The sequence below is a fragment of the Euleptes europaea genome, chromosome 7, assembly GCF_029931775.1.
Source record: "Euleptes europaea isolate rEulEur1 chromosome 7, rEulEur1.hap1, whole genome shotgun sequence".
NCBI lineage: Eukaryota > Metazoa > Chordata > Lepidosauria > Squamata > Sphaerodactylidae > Euleptes > Euleptes europaea.
The window spans coordinates 28889530-28916482 of NC_079318.1; the positions used below are offsets into that span (position 1 = coordinate 28889530).

The window sequence follows — 26953 nt, forward strand, 5'->3', positions numbered from 1 at the left end:
ATGAGGTTCCATACTATGAGTGGACTAATTAAATTTAGCATAAGTTGACTTAGTAGGAAACCCACAGCTTTCTTTATATAGCTGGGAAGCTGAGTCAGACGTTGTGATAAGAGTTAGACCATACTTACAAGGAAAGGAGAGGAAGACAAGTACTAATTTTTATGCCCATATCATTGCGTGCGAATAAAGTGCCATCAAGTTGCAGCTGACTTATGGCAACCCCAGCAAGGGGCTTTCAAGGCAAGTCATTAAGCAGAGTTGGTTTGCCATTGTCTTCCTCTGCAGAGTCTTTCTTGGTCGTCTTCCTTCCAAGTACCAACCCTGCTTAGCTTTCAAAATCTGACAAGATAGGGCTATACCATGCTACTTTCCCTCTGTCTGTATCATTAGGCTTTTACAAATGGTCATAGTCTGACAAGTGCACATCTTTCAAAGGTCTAGTTGAGGTTTTCATCAACCAAGAATGTCCAGGAAAATCTGTAGCCTTCACTCATGCATGCACCTCACTTAGCAAGGGCAAACTTTAGCAGTGTCATCTTGCATATGGAAACAGTCGCCTCCAATCATATACTGCAAGCAGAACTTAGTTTCGAAGCAACTGACTTTACCTCAAACAACTTATTTTTCTGTAAAGGCAATGGCAATATTCAGCCGCAAGTTGAGTGACAGATCCCCAAGTAATGATGAATCACCGAATGGTGTAAATCAGCTCTATGCTGATGTGAAAAAGGAGAGGGACTGCTGAGCCTGCTGTCTCTGGAGGAGCATAAATGAATGCCTGGACTGACTTCCCATTCCCCAGGAATGGGGTCTTCCCTGGCCAAAGATCACTGGAATGGATTGTTTCCAGACAATTAGTCCTAAGGATATTACTATACAACTCACTTTGAAACCTGAATCCTACAAAAGTGCACATAGGAACACAGCACTGATAGTCAATACTATAAACAGTCTGTTGAATATTCTAAAATGGCTATTGATTAAGTCTTTTATAGTCTGCCTTTCTTTCAAGGCAGATTACACAGTGTAAATCAAATACAATCAATAGGAGGAGGAGGCAGAGGAGTTGGTTTTTATATGCCGACTTTCTCTACCACTTAAGGAAAAATCAAACCAGCTTACATTCACCTTCCCTTCCCTTCCCCACAACAGACACCCTGTGAGGTAGGTTGGGCTGAGAAAGTGTGTCTAGCCCCTTCATGTGTAGGGGGGGGGGGAAAACAAATCCAGTTCACCAGATTAGCCTCCGCCACTCATGTGGAGGAGTGGGGAATCAAACCCAGGTCTCCAGATCAGAGTCACCTGCTCCAAACCACTGCTCTTAACCACCACACCACGCTGGCAATAGGATGGGACATCTAATAAACAAAACAATAGGGTCTGTATTCCAGACATCTGAAATCTTGTATTATTTCCCTGTGTTTTAGTCCATGCTATTTAGTATGAGTACCACAGGAATGAATTCTAGAGATGCAAATACAATTAAAACATACACAAACTAATAGCAATAGCAGACAGTTTCCCCCGTTTCCTCACTTTAATCTTCCGATGTCCTCCTTAACAACATTGTTTTACAAGTCCTTCGTAAAGTAAAGAGTGACAAGTACTTCTGCTGGTCAACTGTTCCAGAGCACAGGTGCCCTAACAATGGGAATGATTAATGCAGATGTGGCTGGCACAAAGATTCATGAGCTCGATCTATAACTGAAATATATAAGCTATAATGGTAGTTTATGATAACCATTATAGAAGGGCTCCTCCTCTTGGGCATGGTGTAGCGGTGGTCTCTAATCTGGAGAACCGGGTTTGATTCCCCACTCCTCCACATGAGCGGTGGATGCTAATCTGGTGAACCAGGTTGGTTTCCCCACTCTTCCACATGAAGCCAGCTGGGTGACCTTGGGCTAGTCACAGCACTCTTAGAGCTCTCTCAGCCCCACCTATCTCACAGGGTGTCTGTTGTGGGGAGGAGAAGGGAAGGTGATTGTAAGCAGGTCTGATTCTCCTTTAAGTGGTAGAGAAAGCCAGCATATATAAAAAAACAACTCTTCTATTAGATGACAAATATTTACTTGCTTCACCATCTGGATTTTGTGTTTATATCTATAACTTTTTCCTCCAACCACATTTCACACAGAAGTTCATCTTGATCCCTCCCAGTCTTTGATCTGGTAATATTCCATCACAATGATGACCCTCTTAGTTTTGCCTATGTGCAGACTATCAGACCAAGGGACCTACAGAAACATTGCAGTCTTTTAACATCATGAGCCCCTGGAGAGAGAGAAATCTCAGGCCTTATATGATTCCTGTAGAATTAGGGTGAAAATGCATGGTCGGTTTATCCTCCTTTAATCCCTGTTTCAGCCAGGATTCAACCAGGATCGAACGCATGCGTTTCGCCTAATGTGTGTTCAATCCTGGCTAAAACAGGGATTAAAGGAGGATAAAGTGACATGCATTTTTGCCCTTAGTTAAAGTTCAGGACTTTCGTTTGTAAGATATTATTCTTGAAATTCTAGGAGAAGACTGTCTTTTAGGTTTCTTATAACATTTAGCAGGTACTTTTCTTTTGCCAAGTCGAGGCCACACTAATACTTTGGGGAACTTTGATTTACTAACTACTGCAGATCTGCTTGTATCCTCAAATAGTATTTGTGGATGTTTTGGATATGACATTAATACAGTACAATTTATCATAGTCTGGGGAAAATGCATAGTGTGATAGTACCTGGGTATGTTTTGGTCAATAGAGTTAAGGCTAAATTTAAATCACACTTTAAGAGGCTTTAACTCTACAATTGGTTTTTCAGTGCCCAAATTGAACACCTGAATGTGTGCATAGCTTCAACCAAATTGCACACATCTGGATCCTGATGAAGGGCATAATGTGTAGGTACTGTTGAGCCCCAGAACTTTTCATTTCAGAAATCCACAACTGTGTGGGATGGATTTGAGGTTCGAGACAGGCTTGGATTCAGTGATGTACATGCAGAAACAAAAATAGATTTAGCACAGCCCTGCTTGGACAAGGTCTCATGCAACACCAAGTGCTTTCCTCCCTTTATATTACAGTTGCAGGAAATGCAAGTGGGGATACGATAACTTTGACTTAGCGCAAGTGGTCTTTCTCTTGAGTTTCCATTTGCGCAACAGCTCTAATGCAAGCAGAATTTTGTGCTCAATGAAACCCAAAGAGCATTCAAAGGCCCAGGGTAATCTGACCTTTGTGACAACCTACAAGCACAACTTTTCAATGTGCCGAAGTATGTCTATCAACCAGCATTATCATGCCCTTCCTAATCACTTTAATGCCAGACTTTTTAAAAAAAGTTCTCTGTTCATGTTTTTGTCTACCCTTCAGAATTTCCAAGTTACTCAATATACAGTTGCTTCATCAGTGTTGCCCTATTCATCTTTGTCCCTTTCACTTCAATTATACACTCCAGAGAAGTGAAGAAGATGTCCAACACAATAAACAGGCATGGTGCCATAAGGTACAGAGTACAGCACCACAAATGTTCAGGATTCTCTAAAAAAAAACCATGATGCCTGAATTCACATTTAGCTGAATCAGTCAACTCCCAGCTTTTGAAATATGCTGAAAATATTTCATGTTTAATGCTCAGTCTGATCCCTTTGAAGCCCCAGATGCATCATATAGGGTAAGAATATCAAGAAGAAATTAACCTCATGGACTCATTTTGAAAAATCTGAGCTCTGGGAGGAAACTAATTGACCATTGTTACTTATCTTTGATAAGAATGCTATAAGAGTTCACGCCGTCGACCCTGATGGTTTGTTGTGTCTCAGAGTTCGAAGTAAAGGTCCATAGACATAATTGTGAATGCCTTATATATGTCAATAGGATAGTCACATTTATGGCCATTTATAGCTATGACTGCTACGGTGGACATACACAGAACTCATTGACATACATCTGTTGTATCTTCTCAGAACAAGTTCTCAGCTTGACCATTCTTTAGCCAGCTGCTAGCTGTCGTTCCAACCTAACGGAAATGGCAGAATCACTACCTCCAGATTCTCTTCTGAGTCACTGCAAATGTATCATCGTATGCATTAACAAAGTAAAAAAGAATGCTATTTTTGTATTCCCAGTTCATGTGCAGATTTGACCTCTGCCTTAGTAAACTTTGTAAACCAAAGCCAATCTTGAGCTCAGCATTAGCAGTTCTTGCCCTGGGTTTGGAAAGTAAGACCAGGAAGAGTTTAGGAGTGCTGGGTTTAAATGAAAAAGACGGTTATGAGATAGTTATCCATACAATGCAAGACTCCGGAGTGAAAGAGAAGAGAGATCCACACTGACCATAATCTGTGTTTTCCGGCTCCCAACAATTGGATGGCCAAAAATAAGGTGTCTGCAAAACAAAACAAAACCTTTACAACTGGAATTAATCTTAGGCAAGGCGAACACATTGCAATACTAGAACTGCTTTGGTGTATAAAATGAATCCTGGGGAGATGCTAGTAGTGCCAGCTGGATGCATTTAAATACTGCATATCAAAATAAACAGAATACCTGTGGAAGGTTAATTTTATGATGTATACCCAAATGTTGGAAGGGCATTAGGTGCCAAATAAGGCAGGAAACTGTTGTTGTTTTTGCAAGCAATATTCACTGCTTCTAAACTGCAGAAGAAAACCAACACAAGCCTGAAACCAGCTTCCATCTTGAGAAAGGCACTCCTGTTTACGGCAGCGATTGTCCTCATCTGTATACAGAGTGAAGAGTGTCCACACCTGCTATGGGTTCAGACCGAGGGTTGCCTTGGGCTAATTACAGCCTGTGGACCTGACAGAAGCTTCCACAAAACAATGAGGAAGGAAGAAGAAAAAGACTCTCCAGTGTTCTCATTCTAGTGTGCAAGAAATAAAGCCTCCATTAAGGTTCCCACCAGCTACTATCAGAGGCCCTGATGTATCTCCAGCCTTTTTAGAAGCAAGGGAGGCTGTTTTCTGAGAAGCATGGCTTTCTCAGTGGTGGCACTAAGGTTGCCAGTTGTGGGCTGTGAAATTCCTGGAGATGTCTAGCCCCCACATGGAGGCTGGCAACCCTAGGTGGCTCTCCAAATGTGGAATAGCCTCCCCTCGATTTCTCACCTTGCATCAAGCCTATTAAAGCCTCAGTGCCAAATAGGGTTGCCAGGTCCCTCTTTGCCATTGGTGGGAGATTTCTGGGGGTAGAGCCTAAAGAGGGCGGGATTTGGAGAGAGGAGGGACTTCAATGCCATAGAGTCCAATTGCCAAAGCAGCCATTTTCTCCAGGGGAACTGATATCTATTGGCTGGAGATCAGTTGCAATAGGAGGAGATCTCCAGCTTGTACCTGCTTGTTGGCAATTCTAGTGTCAAGGAACAATACTGGTTTAACCTTGTAATTTGATGTATTTGAATTCATTTTCCCTTCACAATGCTAGGGGGTTTTGTGTGTGCATGCATTTTCCTGTTTTGGCTCATTATTGTCCACATATGCTCCATGTTATTCATTTGACTGCTTGATGTTAATTTGTGTCATTTCCATTTTATCTCATTCACTGCTGTTGATTAAGTCTTACTTGATGAACTGTTTTACTTTTTGAATACATTACTTTTCGTACGTTTTTAGAGAGTTGGTGTATTTGTACACTATATTAATTGACTCATTTTTATTTGTAAGCTGCTCTGGGAATCATTTGATTGAGAGGCAAGATAAAAATTCCCCAAATAAGCAAATAAATAAAAGAGAATTGAAGAAAATTATTAATAAAGCCAACATTACATGATACTGATCTGCTTAAGACTGCTCTTTTTAATTCAACTATCGCAAGACGAAGAACTACGTGCAGTTCAAAACACATTTGGCTTATTATTACTTTTCTGATAAGCTTCCCTTTGAATGACATTCTGACTTTTTATACTGTTATGGTTGTGTTCAGCTCTTTTAGTAGCCATGGACACAGCAGCACAAGGCCTCCTGTGTGCATAAAACCTCACATGAACACACATGAAGCTGCTTTATACTGAATCAGACCATCAAGGTCCATCAAAGTCAGTATTATCTACTCTGGCAGCAGCTCTCCAGGGTCTCAGGCTGAGGTCTTTTACATCACCTACTTGCCTGGTTCCTTTAACTGGAGATGCCGGGGATTGAACCTGGGCCCTTCTGCATGCCAAGCAGATACTCTACCACTGAGCTACAACACCATACTAGGGGAGGTCGTAGAATCAGAGAATCATAGAGTTGGAAGAGCCATACAGACAATCTAGTCCAACCTGCTGCTTAATGCAGGATCAGCCTAGAGCATCCCTGGCAAGTGTTTGTCCAGCCTCTGCTTAAAGACTGCCAATGAGGGGGAGCTCACCACCTCCCTAGGAAGCTTGGGCTCTGTTACAGCCTTTAAATCCCCCCCCCGCATCACTGACCTTTGACCAGGTTGATGCAATGCCAAGCCCAGTGCAAGTTGATCATGATCTGGAATTGAAAGCCCACCTGTCTCATTTCAGGTTGATCGTAACAAGGCTGCTTGTTCTGAGCAGGGCTGCTACTGAGCTTCATAATGGAAGATGTGCACGGGACTGCATCCAGCTCCCCTGGTTCCGTACACGGATAAATAAGGAAATCCAGGGTTGCTCTGAATCAGAATGTATTTGAGAAATGAGCAGCACTTGGTAACATCGTGGATAGGACTCTCTTATTTGCAGTGAAGAAGATATTTGCTAACTAGTGTAAGGTCAATAAAAGAATGCAATAATACTTACTTGGAACCGGTAAAAAGTACCATCATCCTTCAGTGTTAGAACATGGTCTGAGATAGGAAAGAAGTACCCATGGGCAGCCATTAATGTTCCCAAATGAAGAGCTTCCACTGTACCAGAGAAAGATAAAAGTTATGAAAAAAAAACATTTTACTTTGAACTACAAGGGAAAAAACCATTTGAACATTTCTGTTGCTGGTAAGAATTTCACGTTGTTAAATTGAAATAAAAACTTCAGCTAGAACCTGAAATGCAAACCCTCCTTATTAAGAGGCAGCATGCCTCTGATTCCTACATGCTGGCAAAGAGATTAAGAGAAGGCAAGTTCCCTTTGTTCCCTTCTCAAGACTGTGAAAGCTTGTTGGGCAACATTTCAGATTCTGCTTTGCTGCATCAGGGAGTCATCCTAGCAGTGTTAATCCAAAGGTTGCTAAAAACCACTATATATTCTTTTCAAAACTACAGCAGAAACATATATCTGCTTTAAGAACTGGTTTGCACAGAAGATGCATTCCAACAAGATCTCCTGCAATTAAGGACATCACAGTAGCGTTTGTATCTGTGAATAGGGTTGCCAGCCTCCAGGTAACAGCTGGAGATCTCCTGTTATTACAACTGATCTCCAGCCAATAGAGATCAGTTCCCCTGGAGAAAACGGCCGCTTTGGCAATTGGACTCTATGGCATTGAAGTCCCTTCCCAAAACTCGCCCTCCTCAGGCTCTGGCCTAAAAACCTCCAGCCGGTTGTGAAGAGGGCCCTGGCAACCCTATCTGTGAGGCACTGTTTCATATAACTTCTACCTGCACCAGAGGCATTTAGAGGGACTGCAAGAATGCCATTCACCTCTCGTACCCCAGGCCTAAACCTGTGCACATGTAGAAAATCCTATTTAAGAAGTGACATTTCTGTGAAAATGCAAATGACAGCAAGTAAGAACCTCAGAAGGAGCCTGGTACCGCCAAAACCCAAAAAATGTGATCCCAGTATATGCAGCGGTCACTGAAGCAAGGCTCCTTCAACCATCCATCACAACTGGGATAGACAGCAAGAAAATGAGCGATCACATTCTTTTTCAGGCTAACAACAACAAACAAAAAAATGACCCCAAGCTCAAACATTTGAGCAGCCCCCGGGAATATTTAGGGGGCGGAAACTGATGTGCTGGTGTCACAGTTGCAAACTGACATCACTTCCAGTTTTCCCTGTAAGTAGGGTTGCCAGGTCCCTCTTTGCCACCGATGGGAGTTTTTTGGGGCGGAGCCTGAGGAGGATGGGGTTTGGGGAAGGGAGAGACTTCAATGCCATAGAGTCCAATTGCCAAAGCGGCTATTTTCTCCAGGTGAACTGATCTCTATCGGCCAGAGATCAGTTGTAATAGCAGGAGATCTCCAGCTAGTACCTGGAGGAAATCAGCACAGATCAGCACAGATGCGAAGAGAATTGACAAAGTGCAAACATTTATATAAATAGCTACACAAATATAACACTGAACATCACTTGGCCATTCATACATACATATACACCCTAAACTATCCTAAAGCACATGAACATATAGGTGCAATCATCAATAGTCCAAATATCGTGTTGAAAGTGGTTCCACGGAGGTTCCCATAAAGTGGAGCTGCAGAAATGTAAGAGTCATTTCTAGGGTATTTATTTCTAGGGTATTTATTTAAACTAGTTTTCAAGGTTTCTTTTCAGGAAATGCTCTTTTGCTGTATTTTCCCTATGTATTTCACAGCAGGGAGTTGTTTTCCTAACCCCCATCTGCCATGTTCGCGATCCAAAATTGTACAAGGAAGCCTAACTCTCCAGATTTCTGCTACTAAGTATAACATACAGCAAACTCTGACTGAATTTCCTTGCTTACAAGTTTTTATTTTAGTTCTATGATATATTTTTTCTCACTTCATCACTAGCAACCTACATTCACTGAATGACAGAGAGGGATTGAGCACTCTTCCTGGACAGAAGTGGTATGGCACAGGGGCTTCTAGCACACCACTGCTACCAACACATGACTGCTAAAAGGTTAGCTAGCAGTGCCTGGTATTGGTGCTAGTGGTGACACCACTAGATGCTTCTAGGCAGTCAGCAACCGTGTGCCTGCACAGTGCTATGGGAGCAGCCCTAGTAACTCTCCTATCACCTCCTGACCTCTGGCTTGACTCTATTACAAGAAACTGAGATGCCGAAACAACATGTGATGATCCTAAATCAGCACTGCCTCAAAACATGGTCTAAAACTGCCGATGCAATAGGCTGAGGCGGTTCTGCTGTCTAGTATGGACAGAGGAGGTCAGAGCAGGCCAAGGCACCTTTGTTCCCCTAACGTTAACTTGAGCCCCTGAAGATGCTCGTGTCAGTCCTAGGTAATGAGTGCACACATTCAGATGGGTACTAGGACTGTCGATTTGGTTTGTCCTGAACTGAAAAACAGCCGAATTTTCCCCGATTGGCAGTTTCTAATTCGGATGGAACCGAATTCAGAAAGGGCAGGAAAACAACGAGCCGAATTTGGCAAGTTTGGGGCGAACGCCGAATAAATTCGGCAAATTCGGGGGATCCAAATCATCAGCATAACCATCAGTTAATAAGTAACTAGCCATTAAAAACACATTCGTGCCTTTCCACAGCTCCGTGGGGGGCATTTTTGGAGGTGCAGGTCCCAAAATTTCAGCGTAGCTTGAGCGGACCCTTCTTGCAAGAATCCCCAAGTTTTGTAAAGATTGGGGCAGGGGGTCCCGAGTTATGGGGCCCAAAGGGGTCCCCTCACCCATCTGCCCATTACAGCCTTTAAAAACACATTCGCATTGGGCCGTACCATTACCCCGGCCCGGGGGTCTGGTTGCCTCGGCAGTTGGGCCGTACCATTACCCTGGCCTGGGGGTCTGGTTGCCTCGGCAGTTGGGCCGTACCATTACCCCGGCCCGGGGGCCTGACTAAAAGGCAATTAATCCTGAGTTATGTGGTCCCCCCATCCACCCACTGGAATGAATGGGAGCAGGCAATCCTTAATGTGCATCTAGAGAGCGGCAAATCCAAGGCAAAACCTCCCGTGCGAGAGAGTATGTGTGTGTGAGTCTGCTAGAATCGTATTGGATAGGATTACTCCTGAGTCCTCCCAGTCCCTGCTCCTGATAGAAGAGAAGAAGACATCCACAGTAAGACCCGAATTCCATGGATCTGAATTGGGGGAGTTTGGACTTCGGCATTTCCCAAATCAAAACGGGCCAAATTTTACCGAATCCGAATTTTACCGAATTGTTTTTTTCAACAGCCCTAATGGGTACTTCTTCAAGTGTATGCCTCATTTGAGATGTTGTTATGCATGAATCTGGTTAGTGCTGAGGCTGCCCTAGTTGAATTATATCTATCCTAGATTTTCTTTGTATGCCAGTTTTCCCTAAGGAAATGGGAAGTGTATTTGCAGAGGTGGTGGCTGAATTAGATTAATGTGTTGAAGGCATGTGAAAATGGGCCAAAGTGAGTAACAAATAAGAGTGAATTGCCATTTATGCTTGGTAATTAGCAGCGCATTCCAGGCTAAAGTGCCCCGCATATTTTTTTAGTTTTTCATGCTGAACCGTCATTCAGGAAGTGACTGCGAAGCTGGCGCATACCTGCTTCACATTTCTTACGAGCCCCTTTAATGTGACCTTTTGAGTTTGCTCCGCCCCCACCTCGAAGAATCCTCTCAAGGAAGCATGCAAAATCACAGCTGCGTATTAGCTATGCAAATGGCAGTTGCTAATGGAAGGAACGAAGGAGCAGGCGAGTGTGTGGGGGGTGGAATTTCTCCTTTTGCGTCAGGACCATGAATAGGCATTTTGAAGGTCGCATTTACAAAAAGAGCTTTGAGTGAGCATCAAAATCGACCCTGCATATAGGGTTGCCAACTGCCAGGTAGTAGCAGGCAATCTGCTAATTCAACTGATCTCCAGCCGATAAAGATCAGATCACCTGGAGAAAAATGGCCGCTTTGTCAATTGAACTCTATGGCATTGAAGTCCCGCCCCTACCCAAACCCTGCCCTCCTCTGGCTCCGCCCCCAAAATCTCCCGCCAGTGGCGAAGACGGACCTGGCAAGCCAACCTGTATAAATAGCCAATGAGAATGAGACTGAGAGAGTTATGTGAAAGAAAGCAGGGTACAATGCAAGCCATAAGAAAAATTTTCTGTGGTGAGATGCCCTAACAATAGTATTGCACTGGCTTCCAAATGACTATCTTCCAGCCACCTAGTTAGAGAGAGCTCATTGTCCTGTCACTGCTGCCTCAAATATGTAACAGCTTAGGGCAAAAACGCACGGTCGCTTTAGCCTCCTTTATTCCTTGTTTCAGCCAGGATTAAGCCAGGATCAAACGCACGTTCAGCCAAACGCATGCATTCGATCCTGGCTGAATCCTGGCTGAAACAGGGAATAAAGGAGGCGACCATGCATTTTCGCCCTTAGTCTCTAGCTAAGGCAAAGGAGCTGCCTGCAGAAGCCAGGGAGGATGGATGGGATGGAACCCCATAAAAGCAGGAGACTCTTTTATACTTGGAAGCTGACCTCAGGTTCTAATGGGTACATTTTACCAGGCTGCAGGGCTTTAGGGGAGCTTGGCTTTGGTTGTGTGTCCAAGCCATTACCGTGTGTTATGGTCTAACCATTGCATGGTGTAGTGGTTAAGAGCAGTGGACTCTAATCTGGAGAACTGGGTTTGATTCCCCACTCCTCCACATGAGTGACGGACTCTAATCTGATGAACGGGTTGGTTTCCCCACTTCTACACATGAAGCCAGCTGGGTGACCTTGGGCTAGTCACAGCTCTCCGAACTCTCTCAGCCCTGCCTACCTCACAAGGTGTCTGTTGTGGGGAGAGGAAGGGAAGGAGATTGTAAGCCAGTTTGATTCTCCTTTAAAAGGTAGAGAAAGTCAGCATATAAAAACCAACTCTTCTCCTCCTCCTCCTATTTATGATTTTACAGAAATAAAATTGACTTTATTTTGCTTTGTATGACTCATGAGACTGTATGATTGCATTAGATTTGGGTAGGGGGGCATATGAGAACAAATTGTTCCGAACCCAAATAAGAGATGCTTTGGTCCTCTTTGCCTTCTCCCAAGCCCAGAGGCAGAGAAACAAAGTGCAAGGATGGGAGGAGGCAGCAAACAGCGAGCTTCTCCTCCACAGTCCCACCAGCTTAGCTGGTAGAGGGAAAAAGTCACTGCTGTGTGAGCCTCTCACATCTTAGTGATGGGAGCCAGAGAATGAGACAATCCAAGAGGAAAGAGACTAGAACCATTCCTCTCAAGGTTCACTGGAGGGTTTTTTGCTGTTGTAGTAGTTTTTTTTAAAAAAAAAAATTCCATAGAGGTAGGGTTGCCAGGTCCCTCCTCTGCTACGGCGGGAAGCTGTTGTTTGTAAGTGTGTGTGCGCAAGCGTGTCACTTATGGTTTAGAACCAGAAGTGCACTCTTGCAAATAGCCTTTACCTCTTAGTTTGAGTAGTAAAGCAGCCCAAACCGGAAGTGATGTGTGCAGTATGCACGCACGCGTGCACATTTGCCCACCGACCCTCAGGTGGTCATAGGGTTGCCAGCTGCCAGGTAGTAGCAGGAGATCTCCTGCTAATTCAACTGATCTCCAGCCGATAGAGATCAGATCACCTGGAGAAAAATGGCTTTGGCAATTGAACTCTATGGCATTGAAGTCCCTTCCTCCCCAAACCCCACCCTCTTCAGACTCCATCCCCAAAATCTCCCGCCGGTTGAGAAGAGGGACCTGGAAACCCTAGGTGGTCGGCTAGCAGAGGGGTAAATTGCCAGGGGTTTGCCCGCCACCAGCGGGCACCTGGGAACCCTACATATAGGCCCATCTTTCTCCCAGAAAAATGAGCCCTGGGCAATAAAAGCAAAACCATGTTAAAAACAAGACCATTAAAAATACCCAGCCCTTTCAAAGTTCCTTTCTGTTTATACTTCGCACTGAAGAGCCAGAGAGTCACATAATCCCAGGCCTGGCCAAAGCCTTTGCTATCTGTGCCCACTGATGCCTGGAAGATAAGGCCCCAAAAAGCCACCTCTCCACACAACAGCAGTGAAGGTCCTCCCCTCAGAGCTTACTGTAAATTTCTCTAAGGGTTAAAGGTAAAGGTCCCCTGTGCAAGCACCAGGTCATTCCTGACCCATGGGGTGATGTCACATCCCGACGTTTACTAGGCAGACTTTGTTTGCGGGGTGGTTTGCCAGTGCCTTCCCCAGTCATCTTCCCTTTACCCCCAGTGAGCTGGGTACTCATTTTACCGACCTCAGAAGGATGGAAGGCTGAGTCAACCTTGAGCTGGCTACCTGAAACCGACTTCCGTTGAGATTGAACTCAGGTCATGAGCAGAGCTTGGACTGCAGTACTGCAGCTAACCACTCTGCGCCACGGGGCTCCTAGTTCTCTACAGAGGTATAAATTACTCACTGGGGAAAGGGCATCGGTATCTTGATGAAAGGTCATTTTAAAAAATGATGTGTTCATTTAAAAAAAAAAAGATAGAAAGATCACCTGGAACTAGAGACAGGGCTGACTCTTTTTCATATTAAAATCCAAATAATAAAAGCTTGTATAAATGACATTCCAAACAGACATGATAGAATTATATTCTTAGCATAATGGAGGGTATTCTAAATAATAAGTTTCTGAAATAGAAATATAGCTTCCACTTCAACAATGTAAATATAGCTTCATATTCATGGTTACTATGGCAGTTGAAAGCAAATCTCAAAGAGATTCCTTTGAGCTGCATTTTGTGCTTTCTGTTTGCCAAGGACAACACGGAGCAGATGCTTCATTAACGTGCGCTCCCGACAACTGAGGAAAGCGAGAAGGGGTGAGTCCAGGACCGGCCCGTATTACGCAGATAATAGTATGGAGATGGAACAAGGCTGTTCATAGGAGTTCCTGTGTTCTCTGGCTTTTCCTTCTTCCGATCAAGCGTATTTGCTTAGCAATTAAGGAAAGGCAGTGACTATTTGGGAAATCATACTGCAGTTCAGATAAAGTGGGTTTGAGATATGCCAGCTGACGATACGAGCATCCTTTCCTGCTTTCTCGAAAAGGCCTTGCAAAATGCATTATTAGTCAACGTAGCTGCAGTTCTTGAAATATTCTCTGCTTAGTCATGTACAAAATTAAAGTTTTGGTTTGGGATTTTTTTTCCCCTAGAGAAAAGTAAATCCCATCAAATCTAATAGGGATGGTCAATTTTGCCCAAAATTGCACAGCAAGGCATGGCCAGAGGGATAAGTATTTGTTCTTAGAATACACTACAATTCAGGAGATAGCTCTGACTGGGAAAATGGCAGAGGGAACCTAACTCCCAGGCCATTGATTCATGGTCAATTTTGATGCTCACTCAAAGCTCTTTTTCAAAATGCGACTTTAAAAATGCCTATTCACGGTCCCGACACAAAAAGAGAAATTCCACCCCCACCACTCGCCTGCTCCTTTGTTCCTGTTAGCACAGTCATTAGCATGTGAATAGCTAACGCGCCACAGTTGTTTTTGCATGGTTTCTTGAGAAGGATTCTTCTAGGCAAACGCCAAAGATCGCATTAAGTGAGCTCTTTAGTAATGCGAAGCAGGTATGTGCCAGCTTTGCAGTCGCTTCCAGAATGACGGTTCATCATGTAAAATTAAAAAAAAAAATATGCAGGGCAATTCAACCTGGAACGTGCTGCTATTTACCATGAATAAATGGCCCCACAGTACTATGTGCCCAATCCAGATGCCCCCCATGGCTGCTTTCTAGGACCCACAAGTTCTAACAGTGTAGCTGCAATGAAACGAATGGGCTCCTTGGTCCCAAAGCTTGTTGGATGTGCATAGGACAGTTATTGTCTCTCAGCCTACCCTACCCCACAGAACAGTTGTGGGATAAAAGTGGCCAGTGGGAGGGGGGAACCATGTACATGCCCCTGAGCTCTTTGGAGAAAGTAAAAAAAAAAAAAATCTGATAGAGAGATAATTTCCCATGAATTCATCCAACCATTTAAAACTGTCTTTTCTATGTGCCACAACAACATCTCTGCACAAGGAGTTGTGTAGTTTGGCTTGTCTACAACCTGCGGCCCATCAACGTCTTTTTAGATAACCCCAATTTTTGTATTATGAAAGCAAATGTCCACTTTTAAAAAAATTACCACCTGTCTCATAATTCTCACTTGTGCCACATTTGACAAATGTGAGACATGGTGCCATAAGCAATGTGTTCAGCCTCACTTCTCATCCTGCCCTATACGTAAAACCAGAGTGCTAGATTTGCCACATACATTTTTACAGGGTGCTATAGAAAAGAGCAAAGTAATTTTAATGTGCGATTGGCAGCGTTTGCATTTTCGCTTCTTGCAAACTTTTCACATCTTATGGTTGTCAGAGACTCTGAAATAAGTGGTTATTATAATGCTTTAATTATAAGTGTAGATTTTGCGACAGACTTGGATGTAGAGGACAATGGAAAGAGAATGCTTGACGCTGAAAAACACGGCCTCAGAAAAACATGACTTTAAGCTCCAACAGTCAAGGCAGTCTTGTTTACATAGAATTTGGTTAGTATAAATTGCTATCATGAAGTCAAATCTTCATCAGGTTATAGGGAACATACAGTATATGGGGGCATCGTTTTTGTAAACATGAAGCAGGGAAAGCAACCGAGAAAAGGCAAATAAACCACAATAAACATGAAGGAAAGGTTACATCCAAGCCAGTGTGCTCATTATCTCAATTGTGAGAATTACACAATGTAACATAAAATTAGTCAAAGCATAACTTGAGCTCCGCAGAAAAATCCAGCCGGCTGCCAAATGCTGAAAGAGGCTAATTAGAAACTCTCTTGCATTGTGAACCTGATTCCCTAAGGTAACTCCAACAAATACGTCATGCTACAGGCCAATACATAGAGCCCACAAAGTGCAGTCAAGAGCCAACAAAAAAAGCAATAACCACCCCGCCACTGGTCACAGCAGATCAGCTAGCAACCTCAGAGATAGTACACAAAAGCAGAAAACTTTCCTTCCAATACATGTGTTCAGGATTATAGCCTAAGGAGGTACTCTGATTCAGTGGAAGAGAGTTGCATATGGCAACAGCAGCTGTAGAAAGAGATGCACACTAAGACCATGATGCTGATCTGGGCCCCCTTGAACTGGCTGAATGCACCTGATGATGCAGACACGCCCATCCATGAATACATCTAAAGCTGGATCAGGGGACAAATCTGCAAGAGTCCTTTGTTCTTCACGTTTCAAGTCAGTCTTTTTCACTACATATAACAGACTTCTAAGGGCCGGTGTATATATTACGGAGTACACAGTGTTATGTATGTACCTAGTTAGGCCGATAAGCAGGGGAGAAACCTAGGAGCTTGAGTCCCCGACCAAGGATCCTAAACCTGCATGCGCCATTGGCCTAAACTGGCACGCGCCATTGGCCCTAAGCCGGCACGCGCCATTGGCAACCCGGGGGTTGTTCCCCTCTATCACAGATCGGGGGAGTGGCTGCGGGCGGCCAGGGGGGCATAGAAGCAGGGCCAGTTCACTGTGTTCTCTAGTTCTGTTCTGTTCACAATAAACGCGTTGCTGTTGGAACTCTGTCTCGACCTCGTGTGTCCTCCCCACGCAGACTTAACACACAGTTTGGCTCTTCGGTCCCCCCTTGTGTCAGACATGATAGTAAGGTACGAATTGTGGGTTTTCCTCAATTTCCATGTGTGAGGTACCTGACTATGATTAGGTCCAAGGAGTGCATGGAAGTGTCTTCAGGCTTCCCCTGACAATGCTGTTTTCCTGACCTGCAATGGTCCTAGAGGGATGTTATTTTTGTCCTGCTGGGGAAACCCATGGCGGTTGCTACTTTCAAGGAGTGGTAGGTAATGAATTTCCCCACCCCCATCCCCAACTTCTTTGCCATAAAAATACATAAGGGTCAATCTGGCATAAATCTCTGTGTGTGTGGAGTGGTTTGTCCTTTGGAAAGAGTTTTAGCTTGAAACCCCAACTGCTTCAGGGAAAATCCACTGTCACAACAGTTCTTTGAAGAATTAAGGGAAGGTATAAACTAGGGGTGTGCATTCAGTATATCTGAGTTGACCCCCCCCCAAAAAAAAATACCTTGCTGCTATTTTCAGGTGTTTTTTCAGCCTAATACACATTTGAGAATCTTTAATGCTAGCCATTTATGCCCAGCCTGAAAAAAATCCAAAAAAATGCAGGTTTATCCGGGATTATTCAGGAATGCCGAACAGCAGCAGTTAAAGGGCTACGAAGTTTCCCTATGCCTGTTTCCTTCCTTTGAAGTGGTTTCTAGGGGATGAGGCATTTCTCACAGGTAAATAGGAGAGCACGTTAGGGGGATCTGTACTGTTTGCCCAGTCACAACAGTTATTTATCAGGATTGTTTGGCTTTAAATGTGGAGTCAAACAACCTTGTTCCTCCCCCATTAGCAGGTTTCCCAGGGAACAGGAGGGAGGGGGGAAGGAGGCAGTGGCATATAGGATTGCACACTAGGGAGAGCAGTGCTCTTCGCCCAATCACTAGGGTTGCCAGGTCCCTCTTTGCCCCCGGTGGTAGGTTTCTGGGGCAGAGCCTAAGGAGGGCAGAGTTTGGGGAGGGGAGGGACTTAAATGTTATAGAGTCCAATTGCCAAAGCGACCCTTTTCTCCAGGTGAGCCGACCTCTATCGGCTGGAGATCAGTTGTAATAGCAGGAGATCTCCAGCTAGTACTTGGAGGTTGGCAACCCTACCAGTCACAGGAGTTGTTTCAATTACACCTTAGTCAGGTTTTAGAATAAAAAGTCACTAATTCTTTAAAACATTGAAGCAAGGCTAGGTTAGATGCATTTTTACAAAGCAAAAACTTAGTTTTTTTGGGGGAAGGGTTTATTAAAAAAGGGTTTCAGAATCTGTTAGGTTGTAGTACAGGTAGCTAGGTACCCAACTTTCCTCAAGCAGTTTGACAGCAAATGGGATTGCTGGATAACCAAATATGCCAGTTGACAAAGCTTTTACCCAGCAACAAGATACCAACAGTGTTGAATGGGCAGCAACCATGTATGGGAACTGCAGCCCACTCCAATACTTCCCTCTTAGCACTGCCCTACATGAATGACTCAGGTGATGTCCGTCCAAGTTATTTGCAACGTGCCCACCATTCAGCCTGCATACCCGAGAGTGACTCGGCTGGCACCCACCCAATTCTCTTGGCAAGCGGGTATGTGAGTGGCTTTGCCACCACCTGCCCAAATGACCCAGCCAGTGGGGGTGTGACTCCTACAGAGTCTACCTGAGGGACTCAGCTAGCAGGCACAGAAGTGACTTGGCTGATGTAACTTGGCCAACAGGTGCGGGCGTCACTTGTAGGGCACCTGCCAGGGTGACTCAGCCAGTGGACATGCAGGTCACCCCAATGGTGTCTGTCTAAGTTACTGGACCACGAAGTCACCCACACACCTGCCATTGCCACAGCTTAGTGCCAACAAGAGGGCAGAAGTGCCAAGCAGGCAGCACATAAGTGAGTTAGGCAGACCCTTGGTCCTGGTAGAATCCCAACCACCAGGTGGGGCCTGGAGCTGGGTCCTCACTTTACCGACCTCAGAAGGATGGAAGGCTGAGTCAACCTTGAGCCGGCTACCTTGAACCAACTTCTGTTGGGATCGAACTCAGGTCGTGAGCAGAGCTTGGACTGCAGTACTGCAGCTTACCACCCTGCACCATGGGGCTCTTCTAATTTAGACACTAGCCCTCTAAGAATAGATTGCATTTTGTTGTCACTAGCACATGTTTGTTCCGTCTTTCTCCAGCATGGCACACATCTCCTTGTTCACCACAACACTGTGAAGTACGTTAGGCCGAGAGAGAGCAACTGACCCAAAGGTCAACCAGCAAGCATCATGGCTGAGTGGAGAGTTTGAACATGGGCATCACTAGTTGAACTCCAGTACTATACCACATTGGCTGTTAATGGCTACTTAGGCTATCCATCTAGGAGCCCCGTGGCGCAGAGTGGTAAGCTGCAGTACTGCAGTCCAAGCTCTGCTCACAAATTGAGTTCGATCCCGACGGATGTTGGTTTCAGGTAGCTGGCTCAAGGTTGACTCAGCCTTCCATCCTTCCGAGGTCAGTAAAATGAATATCCAGCTTGCTGGGGGTAAAGGAAAGATGACTGGGGAAGGCACTGGCAAACCACCCCACAAACAAAGTCTGCCTAGGAAATGTCTGGATGTGACATCACCCCATGGGTCAGGAATGACCTGGTGTTTGCACAGGGAACCTTTACCATTACCTTTTTAGGCTATCCATTCTTCCTGCCTAGCAGGAAAAGAGGAAGACCCAACAAGAGATGGATTGACTCAATAAAGGAAGCCACAGCCCTCAATTTGCAAGATCTGAGTAAGGCTGTCAAAGATAGGACATTTTGGAGGATGTTGATTCATAGGGTTGCCATGAGTCGGAAGAGACTTGACGGCACTTAACATACACACACAGGCTATCCATCAGAAGTTAAATCACGCCAACGAAGTCCTGCTTTTCCTAAAACCCTGTCACCACTGTTTCTTTGTGAAGAAAGATACCAACGAAAGACATTCAGAGATAAAACAGTAGGGAAAGGTGATCCAAAAAATGCAGCAGTATTGAAAAATAACATTTCCGCTGAGGCTGTCTCTCTCCAGAGTGATCCATTACTTAAAACCTGGCTCCTGTAGAACACCCATAAATCTGCCTGCAGAAGACAAATCAATATCAGTGTTGTGTTGCCGCTTTTATTATTTCTTCAAAGCTAAGATACAGCTAATCTAGCAGAGTGGGATCGCAGTTGGGAACGCTGACATCATAGGAAATGTGTGTGGTGCTTTCATTAGAAGCCAGGATGAGTGGCTTAGGGGATTTATCACAAAACTTCAGCCCAGATTTGTGGTAAACACAGCCATCACTGAAAGCTGTGTTGTTCAGTTTAATGGAGGGAGGATATAAGGCATCTGTTGAGCAGAATTTGTTTATTTTAAAGCTTAGCTAGAACTGTGTCCCAATTGTGGGAACTAGGAGTACTGAGAGACTATGTGCCTGCTTTGCTTGTGCACTCCCAGAAGCTTCTTTCACATGTTACCCAAGCCATATGGGAGACACACTAACTTCTCAGTAGCACCCGTGCAGCTGGGGTAACATTTAAATTACCCAGCTGGATGTGGAACAAACACAGCCCCCTCTGGTGGAATGCCAGTTCTAGAAATAAGGCTTATGCTCATGACAAGCAGCTTCCATGTACCTTGAGTAAGGTATGAAGGCCTCAAGAGTCCCCTTCCTCCCACCTAACAGATGTTTGGTGTTGCCAGCGGATAGGCAGTTAGAAAGAGAGGCAAGTTGACTGTCAGTCAAGCACCTCTAGCTAAACACAGAGACACAACAAAGGTTTTAACCTTTAAAGCCTTACACGGTCGGGGACCCTCGTATCTTCAGGACTCTCCTGGTATACCCCCCCCCCGAAGAATGCTACGTTCAGCTGATACTAATCTTCTGGTGGTCCCCGGCCCTAGGAACGTACGGCTGTCCTCAACAAGAGCCAGGGCTTCCTTGGCCCTGGCCCCGGCCTGTTGGAATGCTCTGCCTAGTGACATCAGGGCCCTACGGGACCTGAAAGAGTTCCGCAGGGCCTGTCAGACAGAGCTATTCCACCAGGCCTATAACTGAGGGCAGCCGTAGGTGTTATCTATGCTGGCCTCCTAGGGTTGCCAACCTCCAGGTAGTATAGGGTTGCCAGGTCCCTCTTCGCCACCGGCGGAAGATTTTGGGGGCGGATCCTGAGGAGGGCGGGGTTTGAGGAGGGGAGGGGCTTCAATGCCATAGAGTCCAATTGCCAAAGCGGCCATTTTTCTCCAGGCGATCTGATCTCTATCGGCTGGAGATCAGTTGAATTAGCAGGCGATCTCCTGCTACTACCTGGCAGTTGGCAACCCTAAGGTAGTAGCTGGAGATCTCCTGCTATTACAATTGATCTCTAACCAATAGAGATCAGTTCACTTGGAGAAAATTGCCGTGCTGGCAATGGGACTCTATGGCACTGAAGGCCTTCCCCTCCCCAAACCCCACTCTCCTCTGGCTCTGCCCCCAAAACCTCCCACCAGAGGTGAAGCGGGACCTGGCAACCAGGCCTCCCAACCCCTCTCCATCCTTCTTTCTTCATCATTGACTCTGCATATGCATTGACTTGAGGGGGTCCTACCTGCTTACAGCCTTTCAGCAAATGGTTTACAATCTTATGTGCCATCTATGGTTTTAATAGTGAGAAGATTTCTGTGCTATGTTTTAGTATTTAAATTGTTTTTATTGATATACTTATATTTGAATATGTGCTGATTTTATGGTTGTTACCCACCCTGAGCCTGGTTTCGGCTGGGGAGGGTGGCCTATAAATTGAAATAATAAACTAAGTACGGTAAGTAAGTAAGTAAGTAAGTAAGTAAGTAAATAAGTAAATAAATAAAAATAACATAAGATTAGTTAGCCTGAACTAACTCTAGAAGCTAAAATGACTAAACTGAGGCTATCGTATTTTGGTCACATTATTCATAATTTTTTTTCTGTATTCTTTATTAAAAAATCAATATAAAAATTATATATATTAAAAAAAAGACACTGGTGGCCAGGGCCCCCGGCTCCCCGTGTAAATACAAAAAAAAAAAAAACTTTATGAGACGACAAGAGTCAATGGAAAAGACAGTCATGCTAGGAAAGGTTGAGGGCAGCAGGAAAAGAGGAAGACCCAACAAGAGATGGATTGACTCAATAAAGGAAGCCACAGCCTTCAATTTGCAAGATCTGAGCAAGGCTGTCAAGGATAGGACATTTTGGAGGACTTTCATTCATAGGGTTGCCATGAGTCGGAAGCAACTTGACAGCACTTAACACACACACACAACATAAGATTTCACGGTGGACACCACTATATAACACTTACTGTGGTCACTGGGACACGAATGAAGGGTCAAATTAAAGAGCAGAACATGTTGGTCTCCCCCCAAAAGTTGTTTTCTGAAGGAAGACTGACAGGAACAATTCAAAGAAAGAGGTCAAGAAAGATGTGAACATGGGACTAGTCTGCGTGAGGGACTAGTCCCTCACAGCCACTGATGGAACTGCTGCACTCTCAAGAATCCAAGAGAGGAAGTCAGAGGATGGCGGGGGGGCTGAGAAAGAGGTACGAGCAGAAAGAAGACAGGGAACAAGGCTGGAAGGCTTTGAGAGACAGCCAAAAGAAGGCCTGAGGAAGAGGAGTATGGGGAACAAGGACAAAAAAAGGATGCTAGAAAAAGGAGTAGAGGAAGGAGGGCACCAACGAAAGGGGGTGTAAGAGGAAATAGGATCAAGGGAGCCCAATTTGACGGTCCCAGAGCCACTGCCCTAGCATTGAGTGAGCCTCTCTGATGCCATATGACGTTTCAGAGGAAAAACTTGCTTATTACTTCCTTTTTACCCCACCTTTCTCCCCATTAGGGACTTAGAGTGGCTTACGACTTTCTCCTCCATTTTATCCTCACAACAATTCTGTGAGGAAGATCATGCTGTGTGAGAGAGAGAGATACTGGCCTAATGTCACCCAGCAAGCTTCCATGGCAGAGTGCAGATTTGAACCTGGGTCTCCAAGATCCTAGTCTGACACTCTAACTACTACACCACACTGCTTCTAAGTGCCGAAGGATGAAAAGGGCTTATGTGTTTGTTTGCACATGCATGTGTGCAGGCCAAAGTTGCCAGGTCCCTGTTGGCAACCAGCGGGAGGATTTAGAGGTGGAGCCTGAGGAGGGTGGGGCTCAGGGAGGGGAGGGACTTCAATGCCATAGAGTCCAATTGCCAAAGCGGCCATTTTCTCCAGGTGAACTGATCTCTATCAGCTGGAGATCAGTTGTAATAGCAGGAGATCTCCAGCTAGTACTTCTCTCATACTGTATGAGTATGGAGTACTTCTCTCATACTGACATGTGAACTAGGCATTGAGCAGACCATGTCATATCCTGAGGAAGATTCACAAATCGAAACAGGAAGATTACCGTATCCCTGTATTCCAGTCTTGATAGAGGTCAAGGGAACCTTTATGCAGAAATTTATGTCCAAGACCGTACGCTACACAGCACGTTGTTTGATTGCCATGGTAGCTTCTTTGGAAGACCAACTTCATAATATGTCCTGGTCTACAATATGACCTCTTTGCTTGGACTCTTGACTCACTTTATATTCTTGTATTTTGCTATTGTATTTTGCTTTGTATAGTCAGGGTATTATACCTTGACCATTTGGATTTCTTCAACAACGTATACTCTTCTGCATATATTTAGTAGTTTGCCTCTCTGTTGTTAATTGTTGACTACCTTACATGACAGCAGGCTAACTTATTGTTGATTCAGTACCTGGAGGATGGCAACCTTAGTGCAGGCTGGCGCAGCGTTCTTGAACAGGGCTATCACACCACTCAATAAGTTGCATCATTGCAGGAGCTTTGCATTTACAAACTAAAACAACAATCCAAAGTGGGCCATGTCATTTTGAAGCAGAATATTGCCACAGTAGGTTCCTTCCGTTTTGTGCTAGTTTAGCATCCAAACTGGAATGTTTGTTTTTTCTTTGTTTAGTATCCATATGGCGTTGCCCCCTAATTGTCCACTGTCCAGGTTTCTCTCTGCTTTTCTTTTATCTTTCCCAAACCTGATTTGGTAGGAACTTCTGGGAAAGATTGCAGTCAAAGCATGTTTGCAAGCCATGTAGAAGGAAAAGTGCTAATTTTTGCAAGTCCTGCCCACACTGCTGCCATTTTCTTTGACTCAACGCCCCCACCCACCTTTCCCTGTTATGCCACTTCAGGAGTTTTTAAGACTTTTAAAAAGAAATGGTAATTTCTATAATATTATAGTGCTATAGCCCTGGCCTGGATGGCCCAGGCTAGCCTGATCTTGTAAGATCTCAGAAGCTAAGCAGGGCCGGCCCTGTTAAGTACCTGGATGGGAGACCACCAAGGAATTCCAAGGGTGTTATGTTAACATTTCTTGGAAACGTATGGTAGTCCAACACCAGAATCAGTTTCCTTTTACAATTTCTAACCCCTATCAGTCTGGGAAAAATCTCATAAATTGTGGTTCTGGTCTGCTTCAAAGGCTTGGATAGAAACTCTGGATTATCCATTGCTGAAATTCAGCCATTATGTTCTTTTAAACTGTCCTCTGAGATGACTCTACAACAGTTTATGGGGGCGGGGGGAATAATTACACATCCTATTGGAACTACTGGCACAGTGTAAGAACCACAATCTTCCTGAAAGTACTGAAGTTAATCCTACTTATCGGAACAAACATGAACACTTTAATTCTTACATAAAATCTCCTGTGACAGCTAATGGCCACCAATGCTAAGGAACTTGACTTTGAGTTACTTCCAAACTGAGGCCCATTTTTGTAGTACCTCTTAGCATTTTTGATAGAAAAGTCCCAGACCATGTAATGTTTTAAAGGTTAAAACCAGCACCTTGAAACTGATCCGGTGCTCCACCTGGAGCCAGTGTAGTTGATGGAACAAGGATCCTTGCTGCAGCATTTTGAACCAGCTGGAGCTTCCAGGTCAGTCTCAAGGGCACCCCTACATAGAGTGAGTTACAGTAGTCTAGTCTGGAGGTGACTGTCACACGGATCACCATGGCCAAGTCGGGGCGGGAGAGATAAGGCACCAGCTGCCTAGCCTGGTGCAGATGGTAAAAAGCAGCCTTGGCTGCAGCTGTGACCTGGGCCTCCATTGATAAGGAGGCACCCAGGATCGCACCCAGGCTCTTGATGACAGAAGCAGGTGTCAGCTGCATGCCATCAAGAGCTGGGAGCTGGTGCACAGCCTCTGAGCCATCCCAGCTTAGCCACAGGACCTCCGTCTTCGATAGATTAGGCTTCAGTTGGCTCTGCTTCGGCCATTTCGTCATGGCCTCCAAGCACCTGGCCAGTGTGTCTGGGGTAGTATTGGTCTGGCCGTACGTCAACAGATAAAGCTGGGTGTCTTCAGTGTACTGATGACAACCCAGCCCGAACCTTCTGAGTAGCTAGGCAAGGGGGTGCATGTAGATGTTAAATAATATTGGACAAAGGATTGCACTCTCTGACACCCCAAACACCAAGGAGTTCCACAGTGACACCCTCTGCCCCAGCGCCACCCTCTGTCCCCAACCATGAAGAAAGGAGCACAGCCATTGAAGGGCTGAGCCCCAGATCCCAATGTTGGTGAGGCAGTGGTCTAAAAGACCATAATTGACAGTGTTGAAGGCTGCTGAAAGATCTAACAAAATCAGCAACACCAACCCACCTCAATTCAGCTGTCAACAAAGATCATCTGTGAGGGCGACGAGCACCGTCTCCATCCCGTGACCAGGGTGGAAACCAGACTGAAATGGATCCAGAGCTGATGTGTCCTCCAGGAACACCTGGAGCTGTTCAGCCACCATTCTCTCAACTACATTACCCAGGAAGGATAGATTCAACACTGGGTGGTAGTTGGCCAGATTGCTAGGATCCAAAAGTGGTCTCTTTAAGAGCAGATGCACTACTGCCTCTTTCAGCCCCCCCCCCTTGGAAAATGCAGAGGCAGGTTGATGATCTCAACCAGGCAACGCATCCCCTCTGGCCTTCACCAGCCAGGATGGGTACAGGTCCAGGAGGAATACAGAAAGGATACAAACTGCACTTTGAACATGATCATTCTATTGAGAAATTCACAATTTAGAAAAGTGTGTCAAAGATGGTAAAAAGCAGCCTTGGCTGCGGCTGTGATCTGGGCCTCCATTGATAAGGAGGCACCCAGGATCGCACCCAGGCTCTTGACGATGGAAGCAGGTGTTAGTTGCACACCATCAAGAGCTGGCAGCAAGCTTTTCCTGGTACTGTGTCAAGCTTTTCCTGGTACTATTGTGGAAAGAGAAGCACAATGCACAAGAACAAGCAAGCAGGGGACTACGGAAAAGATTCTGGTTTAAACTGTTTCCTTCTGTAGGAATGCAAAACTCTTCTACTCCCATCAGTGAAGAAGGGCAGCACAGGCTAAAGGAAACAAATGCAAACTATGTGAATAAATAAGAGTTATTCATAGCTGCTAACCCGTTAACACCATACCGGTGAATCTCCAAAGTGTGAAGACAAGATCTCGCAGTTTCCTGCCATGAAAAGCAGCAAGCTGTGAAGCAGTAGATACCTCTGTCACTAAAAAGACCTCTGCTGCTCAACTGCTGCGAGGGGCTTCTGCAAAGGGTTTTGGAAAACATTTGGCCATGTCCCAAAGCAGCAATTGAACATATATCAACCAGCAGCATTTGTATTGACTTTTTAGATGACCACTAATATATTTATGTAACACTTAGAGCCATGCCATCTTCACTCAAACAGCCTATGAAATAGGTTGCTATTGGTTGCATTTTACACCAGTAAACTGAAGCTGAAAACCAGTTATTTGTTCAAAAGCCAACAATAACTCAAGTCCCACCAAAGAGTTCAACTGACTTGAATTCAAAACCAATCCCAGTCACACATGAAGCTGGCTTATACTGAATCAGACTCTTGGTCCATCAAAGTCAGTATTGTCTACTCAAGTAGCTGCTCTCCGGGGTCTCAGGCAGAGGTCTTTCCCATCACCCACTTGCCTGGTCCCTTTAAGTGGAGATGCCGGGGATTGAACCTGGGACTTTCTGCATGCCAAGCAGATGCTCTACCACTGAGCCACAGCCCCTCCCCATCAGTCACCAGATGGTATTGGCTCTGAGCCTTGACAAACCTGGAACCAAGCTTAAACCAGAGACAGCAGGAAGCTTGAAAACTGTCTTCCTGGAAGGAATTTTCTAAAAAGGGAACTAAAGAGAATTTCTTCTTGGTTAATGAATGAAAAACAAGAGTGGCAAGAAAGGAAATGGAGAAGCATCACAGGTATTGACTGAAATGGAGAAGCATCACAAGTTTTGACTGAATTCAAAGAAGCATCTCAACTGACAGTATATTCTAGTTCAGGATAAAATGTCTGTCCCTCAATAGCATGTATCATCTGAAAACATTCTCAGCTACAGTATAGCCTGCACTTTTGCCGCTGACTTTTGATCTACAAGCACTACCAACCACAGCAACTTTCCACTAGCTACCTCCTCAGCAATGGCCCAGTGA

At 44.9% G+C, this 26953-nt stretch overlaps 1 protein-coding gene across 9 annotated transcripts in view; it reads right to left on the bottom strand.

The window, feature by feature from the left end:
• The window catches only part of RGS7 (regulator of G protein signaling 7), a 204811-nt gene that overhangs the window by 50675 nt on the left and 127183 nt on the right, over positions 1-26953 (bottom strand). For all 9 annotated transcript variants that reach the window (XM_056852416.1, XM_056852423.1, XM_056852422.1 and 6 more), the window contains 2 exons: positions 6759-6865; positions 4328-4379 (listed from right to left, as the gene is read on the bottom strand). In XM_056852416.1, the coding sequence (XP_056708394.1) occupies positions 4328-4379; positions 6759-6865 (159 nt within the window). The remainder of the gene's footprint in view (positions 1-4327; positions 4380-6758; positions 6866-26953) is intronic.